This window comes from Larus michahellis, chromosome Z (genome assembly GCF_964199755.1).
Source record: "Larus michahellis chromosome Z, bLarMic1.1, whole genome shotgun sequence".
In the NCBI taxonomy this organism is placed as follows: Eukaryota; Metazoa; Chordata; class Aves; order Charadriiformes; family Laridae; genus Larus; species Larus michahellis.
Window position 1 is genome coordinate 50,444,237 of NC_133930.1, and position 14,060 is coordinate 50,458,296.

At 37.6% G+C, this 14,060-nt stretch overlaps 1 protein-coding gene across 5 annotated transcripts in view; it reads right to left on the reverse strand.

The window, feature by feature from the left end:
• The window catches only part of SHC3 (SHC adaptor protein 3), a 65,949-nt gene that overhangs the window by 31,680 nt on the left and 20,209 nt on the right, over positions 1-14,060 (reverse strand). For all 5 annotated transcript variants that reach the window (XM_074569393.1, XM_074569391.1, XM_074569392.1 and 2 more), the window contains one exon: positions 10,892-10,962. In XM_074569393.1, coding sequence (XP_074425494.1) covers positions 10,892-10,962 — 71 coding nt within the window. The remainder of the gene's footprint in view (positions 1-10,891; positions 10,963-14,060) is intronic.

Below are 14,060 nucleotides of genomic sequence, written 5' to 3' on the forward strand. Positions count from 1 at the left end.
GTATCCGGTTGCAATCGGTAATCACTATATAGTTATGCCTTGGGTGCTTTTACCTAGGGCCCAATCCAAAGTTGGAATCACCTGAAGGAATTGCACAAATGTATTATTTTTTGGGGTGGTGGTTGTGGGGGTGGAACAGGCCTCGCAGCAGGTTTACAGTCCTGTCATTGTGAAGAAGCATAAGATTTATAGTGACAGAGTCAAAAAAAGTTTCAGGCACATAATCCTTTCTTCAGGTCTAGAGAAGACCTTGTTTTTTCCACAGCTTGTCTTCTTCTTTTCTTCCCCCCTACCCCACTACATCTGCTGATCTAATAAAATTGCCTCTCACTACAAACCCTGCCTTACATATGCTCTCAGACCATCAGAGCTACAAGCGCACCCCATTTCACAGCTCAGAGCTTGTATTCAGTTCCCGCATTTCGCACAATGTCTCTTTGACTCCAAACAAGTGTTTTAGTTGAAGTAGCTACTAGCTTTTCTTAGAGCAAGTAAAAATCAGTTAGCCTAAAAGAGCAGCCTGATGCATCTTAGAAATACAGCACAGCAAGCATCACACACACTGATCATCGTGATGCTGAGACATAGGATACTCCTGAAACTGTAATCAGGAAAAAGAAATATTCTTCTTCTCTGACAGAAATACTTTTCTTTGACTCAGGAAAGGCAAACAGATGTCGTGTTACATAGAGCCTTCCCCTCAGCCTTGCTACTGAGCTAAAACTTGTGGTTTCCATCTCTTTCTTGCACTGAACCAAATCCTTTGCAGGCAATGGGGTGGGAATCCCAGGCCTGTGGCAGTCACTAGCCCACTGCTATCTTTCAGACCCATGCCTTTTGCTTCCCCTGGTGTGTCTGAGCTGCCCAGGCATTTTGTCTGCCAGTCGCTGCCACAGAATCATCACCAGCACTTCATCCTCTTTGTCTCCTCCAGCGGTCTGATTAGCACATTGAGATCCCTCATAGGTTTTGCCTCTCACAAAAAGGATTTGTATTTCAGAGATATGAACTGTGCTTGAGGGCTACATTCACCTGTAACTTCCTTTCTCTTCCCATTTGCTTCCACCATCTTCTCTCTGTAGCAGCAACATGGAGCAGGTAGGAAGAGAAGGGAATTTTCAGGTCACTGCACCTGACAAAAAACATTTACAGGCTTATTATTTTTGTAGTGGTTTTGCTACTACCTCTTTTGCCTGCGAGCTCCTGATAATCATACATAAAGCGTGTTACTCAATAGACCCATGTGACTCAAGGACCTTGTTGATCAAAACTGCCACTTGAGTGTACGAGAGGAAATGCACCAGCTGAAGATGCTGAAGCCCAGGACTGAGGGTTGGCAAGGCAGCCTTGCTTTCTGCTCGTAAGTCCTGCCTCAACAGAGTGGGGAACACACTAAGCAGCTAAAAAGCTAGGATATACATTCTCTCACTCAGTAACAAAATGCTATAGATCTTCCAACTACCTGTCTTCCTTTTAGTAAAATATATCAGTTTTACTGAACTCAGTGTTCCCAAAGTCTGCAGAAAGACTGTGGGGTGAAGGACCTGAGAAAGGTGACAACACGTTGTGACACATGTCAGATGAGGCAGGACATCTGAACTTGAATTTGACAATTCTTTAACTTCAGTTTTTGAAACTCTGTGAATATTAAATGTACCCAAGCAACTGCAGGGTTTAACTTAACAATGCATTTGGTGAAAATGCTGTGAACTTCAGAAAACAGAGCAATTCTGCGTAGGCAAGGTCAGACCAGCCCGGCAGCAACTCTTTTTGTACCTGCAACAGAAGACACAGTACTTTTAAGGAGCCTTAAAGAAGTATCTGATGAAAACAGGAAGAAAAAGGACAGCTGAATATCTGCCACTGGACTGATAGGCACTTTTTGCAGGGGAAGGTTCCTGCATCTCTCTGTTCAGAACATTCTAGATCATTTTGGGGTGGAAGTCTTTACACAAATAGCCTAGTGATGTGGAAAAGACATCCTAAAGACTTCTTTTTGGCTTGCATTGCCAGGCAGCACAGGGCAGATGTAAGCTTTTTTTTCAGCAAATCAAATTTGCAAATGCCTCTGCAGCACAAACACCTGAGCCACAAGTCAAGCCCAGAAATAGATATTGCTGCTAGGTTGAGAGTGCCGTTACCTGCTTGTGCATGCAAACACTTGTCCAAGGAAGGCAAAAGCAGATGTTCTGGACATATCTGCTTGGCTAAACAGTTGCACAGAGTTTGGAAAATTTGGATGTGACTACATTTGCATCCTTTCCAATAGGAAAGTTATTCCACATAGACACACATTACACCTTTCTAAGCCACATGCTGTTTCTTTAGCTAGGCTCAGATAAATACCAGTAGAGTTATCTTGATCTCTTGTAAAATTAGCTACTCCGCTGTCTGCAGTAGGGACCACATGCTGAGTTCCAAATCTGTCCAAGAGTATTTTCTGCTTTGCAGATGGTCATACTGTGGAGTCATTTTCTTGGCACAAAACATGTTGTGTATTTTGAATATAATTTCAGCATGCAAATTTATCCAGTGAAAAATTACAAATATGCATTTTCTGAGGCTGACCTATTCTGCTTTAAAGCAACATGACATCTCTCTGAGACAGAAAAAAAAAGACATTGCCATTAAAAAGGCTAGTGTCCTGATATTTTTCATAGCTTTAGTCAGATTTTACTCTGACTGTTACACAAAGTAGCCCACTCAGGAAGCTCAAATCTGTTCCCCTGTGAAACACCATCACATGAAAATACCCTCCCTTCTTGTGGTTTCAAAGATTTCTTTGGCTGTGATGATAGGTTTTGGTTTTGCTGTTTTCAATTAATACGATTTAATTGATTAAAAACCAGAATTTTGGAACTCATATTTCAATGAGTTGAAATGGGAAATGACAGGCACACACAAATCACACAGATTTTGTCAACATATTTGGAAAAAGTATAGCCATCTCAAATATTGAGACAAGAAACTGTGAGTAGTTTTTAGTCTGAAATATTTTGTATGACGAGAATTGAAAACTACCAATATTCTCTTGTTAATATCTTCTAGTATTCTACAGTTTCCAAGTTTATCTTTACCACCTGCAAAGCACAGGGCTTCAGAGCTTAAAAAAGCAGACATCAAAAGATGGACTTTTAAATGAAAGCATGACATAACTAGAAGAACTGTACAGAAGGCTCCCAGTTACTTTTTAACAGTATTATATTCCTGCCATTTTTAAATTTTTTTTTATAATTCATAAATCATTGCCACATGTTGTACCAGTATTTGCTGAGGAGAAACAAAGTCCATACCAAATGTAAAAATAACTTGCTTCTGAAAAAGAAAAAAAACCGAGACCAAAAATACTTTTTTAGAAATCAGTTTAATAATTGAAATATTATTTGTTCATTTGCAAAACAGGCAAAATGAGCATGTGCTGTCTGAAGAAGCACATGCACAGGGGACATTCACAAGCTCTGAAGACTAAACCAGTATATTCCGGTTTACAGAACTTTAAATGCCAACTGGCAAATTGACAATGTCTGGAAGATATAAAGCTGGAGAAATAGCTAAGGGAAACAGAACACAGAGTATGGATAGGAAGGGAAGGCTAACCATGTGGTGTGGATGTGCCTACTGCCACAAATTCAGGGTACTGTGCCAGGAGTACCCCTGCAGGGGACCCTCCTCACAAAGTGGCACAGAGACTGAGCAATGTCTCGGTCATATTTGTCACAGCAGTCTGACTGAAGTGAAGCCTGTCCTGACCACACAAGTGACAGAAAGCCTGGAAGAAAAGGTTTGTGGAATAAGGCAACATCAGCAGATGCAGCATGCAAGCTGTTGACACTCGCAGAGCAAGGAGACGATGACTCCTCCTTTTCTTCCCCTTAGCTCCTAGTTTCTTGAAATGGAGTTTTTTCACATGTAGAAAATCTACAAGCAGAAAATGAAAGAAAGCTGGCCAACTTCATTTTTGGTTTATTGAATAAACTTTATATAGTAAAACAATATAAAATTGGCTTCGGCAACTGTTAGACATAGAGTACCACAGGCTATTAGGTATGTAGTATGCAATCTATCCAACGGTTGTTATTCTTACACTCATGCATCTTCAGTGCAAGACTTACATCAATCTGTTAACAGAAGTCAGTGCACTTGAGAGGACTCTTTCACTTTTACTGCCAAAGAATCTTCTTATCTATTGGTATGCTCTATGGCAGGTCTGTTCTCAGTATTTATAGATGATCTAACTTCAAGGAATATTTGAGGCAATTTCAGTACAATCTCTACCTTCTCTTGTAACATGCAAGTAAGTTTCAGAAACTCTGTTTCTTTCATCAGTAACAGGGAAGTCTACCTGATCTTGATGCCTTTTTCTAATACAGCAGTTCCGAAAAATGGTCTTAGTTTTAGACATGTAGAGTGAAACTGTTTATCCAGTAGCACAACGAATTTAGATATATCTCTTTGCTCTGCCTGCACTCATAAAACTGGAGCAAAGAGATCAATTCTTTCCTTACAGCTACGACAAATGTACGCCACCAACAGGCAATGCCAAAGAGGCATATAGCTGCTCTTTCACTGATGAGAACACAGTCATATATATCTGCAATTAACCATTATTTAGACTCTGACAATTTTGGTCCAAAATTTGGGGTACCTTTCAAAGCGGAAACCTCTTAAAACATTGGTTACAGCTATTATGAACATAAAGTGGGGGTATACAAAACCTTGATGTTGAATGCACACGTACAAAAGCCTGCCTTCTGCACAACGCTCCATCTGTCAAGATCAGGGTCAATGATACAAAAAGAAATAAAGAAAATTTTACTCAGAGGTTTAGATCTGTTAGGCAGCTCCAATTCTTTAACATCTTTTTTAACCTTCAGGCTGTTTTACACTCAGCCTGGTCTCTAGCTGTTTATTCTAGCAGTGATCAGGGAGATAGAGAGAGAGAAATTAAAACTGTCTTCTGTTGCTAAGTCAGAATCATAGTAACCTCCAAACTGTGTCCAGCCTCAGGTCATTTACTATAGTATCTTCTCTCTCAAAAAGTAGCCCGTTGCAGGTATTTCAAAGAAAGGCACAGGAAACCTTACAAAAGTAAAATAAAAAAAATTTAGTCTAACAAATATTTTTCTCTAACCTCTAATTGGCTTCATGTCCAAAGCAGGACTTTGGAGATAGAGATCTTCCAAAACCTCTTTTTTATTAGAGGACTGAAGTTCTAACACTGCCCTTTCAAATAACCCTATTTTATATTTTGTATATTTTATATGTAAAGTATATTTTATAAATATACAAGTCATATTTGCCAAAATGACTGTTCAGTGGTGATGAACTGTCTGGTATGACTGGGCATATCATACAAAAGACACTCAAATTCCTTACACCTTCATTTCTCTATGTAATCAAACTGCTAGGTGCTATTAGCAGAAGAACTTGAGAGTGTCTCTGTTTCCAAAGTGCTAGGCAGTTGTTCACTTTGCATTGTGATTAAAACATGTTAAGACCACGCTGCCTCAGTCCTCCTGCTTCTCAGTCTTTCCTGCTCCAACCAAGTGGAGTCACCAGTTTTCTGAAAACCCAGCGTACAGCTATAGCCGTAACTGCTTCCCTGACCATTTTGCTTTCAACTCTTCACCTTCCCTACCCCTTGACAGGCTCTTTGATTTCTCACAAAGGCAAGTGAATAGGGGACCTCAATTAGTTATTCTTGCTCAGGCTTTGCAGTAACATACATTAGTCAGATTAATCCAAATACTAGCTAACATTTTCCCCACTAATATTACATTGAAAATGAAACATTTCAATGTTAAACATACAAAACCCTATTTATTCTGACCCATTTCTGTGCTAATGACAGCTAAACTAGCAAATGTAAATTATTCCCTGACAGTATCAGGCACAAAAGCTGTCATTGCCACACTTAGAGATGTGCTGTATTAATTATAAGGATGTCACCATCCACTTTTGGAAATCCTGCTTCCTGGTGAACAGAGCAGTAGTCAGCACTCTGTGCTTCCCAGAGCTTTGGCCCTGAAGTAACTGTGCACAAGGAAAGAGGATACTTGTTCATATGCAGCTGTGTACCCAGACTGTTGTGCAGGTATTCGTGTTCTGCAATTCCCTAAGCACCATCCCCTAAGCACTACCACCCGTCCAGAGTCCACATAGCAGAAAGCAGGGGTGAACCACACTCACCTTCCAAGCAAGAGAGCATGTTAAGGAGGAGACTGAATACAGAATTCACTGCAGATAACACGTTACCTATCCACCTTTAAAAATCACAGAGGAAACACTCTTCCTTTTCAATGTCTTCCATCCTTTTTTCATTGATACTTGCTGACAGTAAATTTCTGCAAAGAATACAGGTACGGTTGAAAGAAAAACTACATCAACTGAACTTCATTCATATTACTTAGCACTGGACTTGAACCCAGCTCCAAAATCTGGATTTCCATCATCTCCCATCCAGAAGCTTGGGATATTGGTATAAATGGGTTTGGTTTTCACAATTAATAAAGTTCAGGCCCAAAATTAGGAATCTCTTTCAAATTGTTCAGCCCAACAGAGTTCCTGGAGAGCATTGGGATCAGAGTTTGGATTCGGGTCCACTGCTGATACAAAGTATTTTGGTCCTCTGATCTACTTGCTATTAGCACAGCATGCAATATAATGTTTTACTCAGGATGGGGAGGTGTGACTTTCTGAAGCTGCATGCAGTAAACTGATTACATTCAATTAGATACCAAGGAACATGCAGCCTTGTAGCCCAGACACTGCTGTACAACAAATAGTGCATGCAATATTATTCTAATTCAGTCCAGTGCATAACTACACTCATGCATAAAACACAGAAGCGAAGACTCATTACACTATAACAGATTTAACAATAAGCATACAAACATATTATATGAACTGCAAACACTGCACATGTTGCAAAAGAATTTTACCTTATTTATTTATTTATTAATAAACAGCCTGAGGGCACAAAAGGCCTGGCCACACAAGCTTAAGAGTGCCCATTTTCTGTAACGATGATGGTAGGTTTCAGATGAATTTAGGACCGCTTGCCACCCGCAGTTAGCTCAGTAGTCTTTCCTGCTAGTTCTCCTGTTCCTTTGCTACGTTGAAAATGAAATGCTTCTGTTCATCTTGCTGCCCAAGAAAGTCATCTTGACTTCACATGTGTGAGAAGAATTATTACTGGATAATTAATGATGCAACATGTGGATTCAGCTGGCTTTTATTTATCATTATGCATAATTTCTGACCCTTAGCTTGCGCATCTATTTATTTGCTCAAGAATTCACATGACATTACATTCATTACACAAAAGAATAAATACAATAAAACTGATTAACACTACTCTAATTCTCCTTTTTCACCTGTATGAAAGAATCTTGAGACTTCAAATGTGTAATGATAAAGGGAAAAATCTGTTATAAATTGTACATAGCTGTTCGTTTTTCCTCAAATCAGATCCAAAATTAGGACAACAATACCTTGTGTCAGGCACCAGCAAGGTTCCTAACATCCGATTAAGACTATGACAAGTGAAAGTGCTTACTCGCTGTTTTAACAAGAAGATAAATATATTTCTGCAAGTTTTTACATTTTAATTTACAAAATGGGAAAAAGCAAAACAAAAACAAGTCACAAGCCGGGTACAACAGCATTAGATGGCACAGGTTGTTTTTTCACACAACCATGACACAGAAGGAAGATTGCTGACCAAACTGTTTACACAGCGGCTTCAGTCCAGTTCCTGGAGTTGAAATCACAGTTCTTCATTTGTCATTTTTAAAGTAATTTCTAAATGTCCACTTAATGATTTAAGTGCCCTCTACAAGAACTAATTCATTTAATTACACAGTTGTCTGTGACTGGGACTAATGGTTTCTCCAAAATAATACCCAATGTTTGCAGTAGAGGCAGAGACTACACATCTCACCCTCCCATGACTGAGCCACAGGAGACTTTTTCTTCTAGGAATTGGTGATGCTCATCTCTACTTTGGGGTTTTGTTCCTCCTCAAGGCTAGCAGAGACATGAAGTGACATACGCAATAACCAGAAGACAGAAAAAAGGCAGACTTCCTATGCTTGAGCTCTCCAAATGGAGGAAAAGAAAGCGAAAGAAAGCAGGCAGGGACAGGGATGTGATTCAGTGCTAGAAAAAGAGTAATGTATGTGTCAAGCACAATGTGTGCTTATTAGGAAGAGATGCATCCATACCTCCACACTGAATCAGGTAACTTAGCTCATCTTCTCTAACTATTTTTAAATTTTACTTAGTAAATACTGCATAATACCAGAAGCCATATGGGCCCAAGATGGATCACTTTCTTCTATGACTGGTTTTGCAAGATCTTGGAAAAAATAACAGATTAAACAGATGTCATGCATGCAGTAGGATTGATTTATCAATTTATGGGTCAGAAAGGGATCAGAGTTGCCTTGACATCTGTTTTTCAAGTTATGGGAAATAGCACAGAGAAGTTTACAGAGCGCCATACACATAAAAGCTTTTACTGCAGTTATGTATCTAGGTTCCTCAGTTGCAGCAGTCACCAATAACATTACTAGATCTAGAGACCCAAGCCTCAGACACACTCCATCATAAGCTGTCAGGTTACAAGGACAGTTTTCTTAGTAACGCCAGGCTGCAGAGAAATCACCAAGGGACATAACTAAGTACAAATGTATGACACAGTAGACATAAATGTAACTTTAGGTACTTTTATTTTATTTGTAATCAAAGGGCTGCACAGACCGTTTGGTGCCAGGTGTCTTATTAAGAGGAAATCAGTGCCTGTAATATCAGAACCTCAGCCTTCAGTACATACCTTGAGGCCTGTGTTATGTTTCTTAACGCACATGAGCAAGTTAATCAGCAAATGTGAATTTTAATAATTCCTTAATAATATTTTCTTAATAAAGAATAGGCTTGTATGTGAAATGCTACACAACAAAGCATGGCAGACTGCTTCCTGTGGGTACGTACTTAAGACATGTCATGGGGATTTCTAGAGCCAGATGAACTCATGAAACGCAGGTTAACATGCTAGATCTTGATTCAGAAGTCACCTATAAGCTCCTACTTTCAAAAAAGTTTTAGATCAGGAACTACATAATGAGAATGAGGAGTTAATGAGTCCTCATTTTTATGAAAAACAGAAAATTGCAAATGCAAAATAACAAGCAAAACAGGAAGATCCTGTGCTCTGGATGTGGTAAGAGGAAGACGAGCCAAGAAAATGCTCACCATGTAGCCAAATATGCTATAACTTCAACAGAAGAAAACATAATTCCAAGTCTGTTTCACAGTAAACGACAAGAATCATTTTTGTATTGAAAGAACTATAAGACAAAGATGCTTTGTGCAGACCACTTTGCTTTACATTGGCAAATAAGCTTACATATTAATGGCAGAGTTGTGCCTTTAAGCTAGATAATGAGAAAAGTGCAAGGGTATTCCAATGAAGACATATAGTGAAAGACACTGTGCAGAAAAATAAAGCCGAATTCAGTTCACCTTTCAATAGACAATACAAACCCAGTAACTATCACAACTGTTTCATAGGTTTAGTATTATTTAACTTCCAAGGGGTAAACACAAAGGTGCTGCCGGCATTGGAACTACAAGTCTGAAGCAGACTTGAAGTCATTTTAAAATGTCACTGCTGCAAATACCACAGAAATGTACACAATGAGTTTAAAAAAGTGCAGTAGTAAAATTCTCAAATGTCTCAAATAGTCTACATTGCCTGAAAAACAGAATTCTGTCATTTACCTGTCCTGTGCTTTTATGCCCCTCATGAACACAGTAGCTTCACAAATTAATGATTAACATTTTGTGAGGACTCGAGGGGTCTAATTCAAAGCTGCTCTATGCAATTGTAACTCAAAGTCAATGCATATAGACCATACCATCGGCATCCAAGCCTAAAACTAAGTAATTTTTCTCTTTTAATAAAATAAATACTTAGCTGTCTACAGTATGACAAATAGTTTATGATAGATTATCAGCAATTGTAAAATGCCTCAAAGAGGTGAAATTCTAGCACGATGTCCAGTTATGTCACTTTATATGTGTTCCTTTAGAAAGGATTACTTCCTTATTTCAGTACCACAATTTGAAAATGTGGTCTCCAGTTGCTAGAAGATGTCAGTGCTACAGTTCTCTGAAATCAATGAGCTCAGCTTTTCAAGTGAAAATGTCTGCAAAAAACTATTTCCTATAGTTCTCAGAAAATGGTCTCCTAGAAAAAAAATGATTCATGGATACTTCTTAATAGAGTGCTGTAGTGATGTACCTACCGCTCATACAAAAATACCACGACAAGTTTAAAACAATTCCAGTAAGAACCTAATACAAGCTTACTGTTTCTTACATCCAATCTGGAAAAGACAACATTCTTTCATTTGTCTCTGGTATCATTGTGGTGATATATTTTCATTTATATCCTTTGTACAGCCAGTTTGTAATCTGACATCTTTTCATAAGAAATTACTATGAAAACCTATAAACATGTGGCTACAAACCAACTCCCTAGACTAATTTTAACAAATGCATTGTAGATTTTAAGCATATTCTAATTCTCGTTGGCTTAAATGTCACAAAATTGGTACCCAGATAAGTGTCTTATTTGGCATAACAAACAGGCAAAAATTTTCTAAAGCAGTTCCTGGGACATCAAAAGACCATGAAGAAAATACCCCTTAAGCCCTGTTGGAGCTATATTAATACCAGGTGAGAGACGTACTTTGTAAAAGCAAAATTTGAAAGTGGATTTAAAGTATTAAAAAATTATTTACTACGTGTTTTGCCATTTTCCCGGCCTTTCCACTCTGGGGACGCAATTCAGAATTTTTAAAAACCATACTTGTACAGGCCTTACCTTGCAATCTGTGTTCTAGTATTGAAGTCAAGAGATCTCATTGAGCGTAAGACTTCTATACACCCCAAGTACTGTAAGGAAAAAGAAACAGTTGGAAAACATATTATAATTTTTCTTGAGTTATGGGTGAAAATGCAGCTTGAAAAAGGCATTTTCAATTCTTATCTTTACATTTTATTTATCCTATGTGTCAGGTAGGTTTTTATGATTATGTTCCTGTATGTCACTGATTTATTCCGTAAAAATTTAATTTCATTTAAGTCTCAAGTTTGGTTGAACATATCTTTATACCTTTAATCTAATCACTGAAATACACCTAGTTCATAGTGTTTTGAAGTGCTTTTTAATTTTCCTCTGTCTTAATTCTTCCATTTTAGATATGAAGCTAATCAAAGTAAAAAGTAATATTAATGAAAAAGGAAGTGTGGTAAAGCAAATTCATCTAGCACTGGTTAACAGGAAAATCTTATTTAAGAGGGAGACAACTAAACCTCATCAGTACAAAAAAGGCAAAATATAGTAGGGAAAGCTGAAAAGAGCACCAGCAATCCAAAGCGGATTCCTTAATAACCAGCTCAGGGATAGATGAGATTTAATGTTTTCATTAATGACACTAGTATAAAGATACAGGAAAATGCTAACAAAAAATACTAATAACCTCTGCTGGGAGATGGCTTCAGCAGGGTCATTCAATAGGGGAATGACAGGAAGGTTAGCTAATAGTAGGAAAAGACCCGTGACCCAGATTTCTGCCCTGCATCTCTATGAAAAAGAGGGAGTACCATTAGAAAATATGTTAAAATATAACATATCTATCACAGGAATGAGAAAAACTCAGGTGAATCTTCTTCACTTGCTTCCAAAAATGAGCTTAATTTGCATGTGCTAAAGCCTACATGCAGCTACAGCTCTTGTCAGACATTTGGCTAGTGACTTTGTGGAAACCAAGCCATGACTGGCATATCCCATGGCAGTATCTTTGCATGTAGGTTAAGTACTCAACAACACACCTGACATTTGAAAGTCAGGGTAAACAGGGATGAGTCTTTACATAATAAGCCTGGTAATGCTATTCTAGTATTGTGGTTTTATATCAGTTTTTTATCTATTCACAGCATAATCCAATCTATTTGTGTATGAAACTGGTGCAAACAATCAAGTGAGGGCACCATTTTTCATCTGTTTTGGAATTTTATTTATACTGAAAAATTATGTTTAAATTAGAGAATTACTACATCAGTAACTGTACTATCTAGAATTTCAGCAATGTTTTTTCTATAGAAACGTGTATGTCACGAACTGTTTACAAGTCAAGGGAGTATCTAGTTTGTTTTCACATGTCCATTATTATTTAATTTATTGCCATCAAATGTTATGAAGTCATTGCAACCCTGAATAAACTAAACTAGAATATCAAGTGACTCTTATTGATTAAATTGCTCAAACTTGGATTATAACAGTACACAGTTTCTGGGAAGGGTTGTTTCAGGATCCATTTCTTTGAATTTTTTAGAAATATCCCAACATCATCTTACATTTTTTGACAAGCTTGGAAAATCCTCATGGAAAATGTCTTGTCTGTAGATATCCTGGCACATGGAGCTTTCAAGCTAAGGGTCGTACTCTCAAGCTGTTTAGATTATCATCACTCTATCAGTGCAAAATAAGGTAACCCTTGTATCAAGGGTATACAAGTAGACTCCTTTTTTACATATACTTCTGCCTATGTACTTAAAGCATCCAGAACAACATTTTCATGCTCTGATGCATGAAGTTAAGCCATTAACTCTATTTTTAAGTATCTCAGAGGGTGGTTTGATTTGCTTGGAGATGAAGAAGTTTGTTAAACGTCAATTAAAATAATCAGCTGAAGTCAGTTAACTTATGCCAATATACTGCAATGAAAAATGTTTTCCTCTGCTCTTTTTGTGTCATTTTGCTTTAGTTCTAGGATGTTTTTATAGATAAATTTTCCGAAATATTTATTTCATATTAGATATTTTTATAATTAAATATGCTGTAAAACATATAACTATTCAAACGTGTTCTGCTGATTTTTTTGTTAGTGAAATACTTGTTTTTTATTATTTAATCAACCTGTTCATTAAGACCACTCTATACTAAACCACTATTGGATTGCACTTATTTTTTCACTTTTATATATTTGCCACAAGTCTTTTAAAGCAAAGTAATTGTACAATTTTGAGAACCAGTTCTAACATTTTAGAAGCAAGCTCTGGAAGGCAGTTTAATAAGTACATGCAGGCATGCAAATAAATACACAAACATATGTGCACACAAGTTACTGTCAAAATAAACACACAAATAATCAGACAAATACCCATAAACATATTGAGAAGGCGTGCATTTAGACTCCTTTGAGTTATACTACCTGATCTGCATTAACAAAAGTAGAGACAAAACCAGACTGAAGGAAGGTCAGATGGAAAAATTACCCTGTGTTTGTTTTATGTATAGCATGGAGACAGCTGAACACAACATAGTAAGGCTTGCAGTATTCCTGACTGATCAAGGCAAAGATGGCAACTGATTTTCTAGGATAAAAGATGTGAACACTTAATCATCACGGCATGTTTTCAAGTAACAAAATTACTATAAAAACTGACATTCAAAAAGTCCAATGGCCAACTACAGGGACATATAACTCACCTACTGCTATGCTTCAATTATTCCACAAGACCAACATTGCTCTCTAAAAATATCCATTTGAAGTACATCCTGACAACGATCCACAGAAAGGAGACATACAACCAAGATAGCAAGTGAATGAATTATTCATTTATTTCAACAAATAAATATCCTGATTAAATAAAAAAAATGCTATCTTTTGCTTTAGGCTTTCCATGAAACATTTAAAATACCGTTATAAAACAGTCTACTTCTAAAAAAGCTCTTCGCCCAGCACTTAATGTATATTCTAACCAACCAGCTACTGTGCATTGTGATATTTATGAGCTCCTACTAGCATGCTCCCTCTCACTTCTCAGGAAACAAATATACCGAGATGCAGCCCACTTTGAAGCAGGAAGATTTGCGACTACCAGTTCCAGGCTCTCTCAGACAACATTCTGCCTTCTGTCTACATTCCAATATCTGAATGAGTTTCCAGCTTACATACCTTCATTGAATGGTACTATGCCCCAAAGAA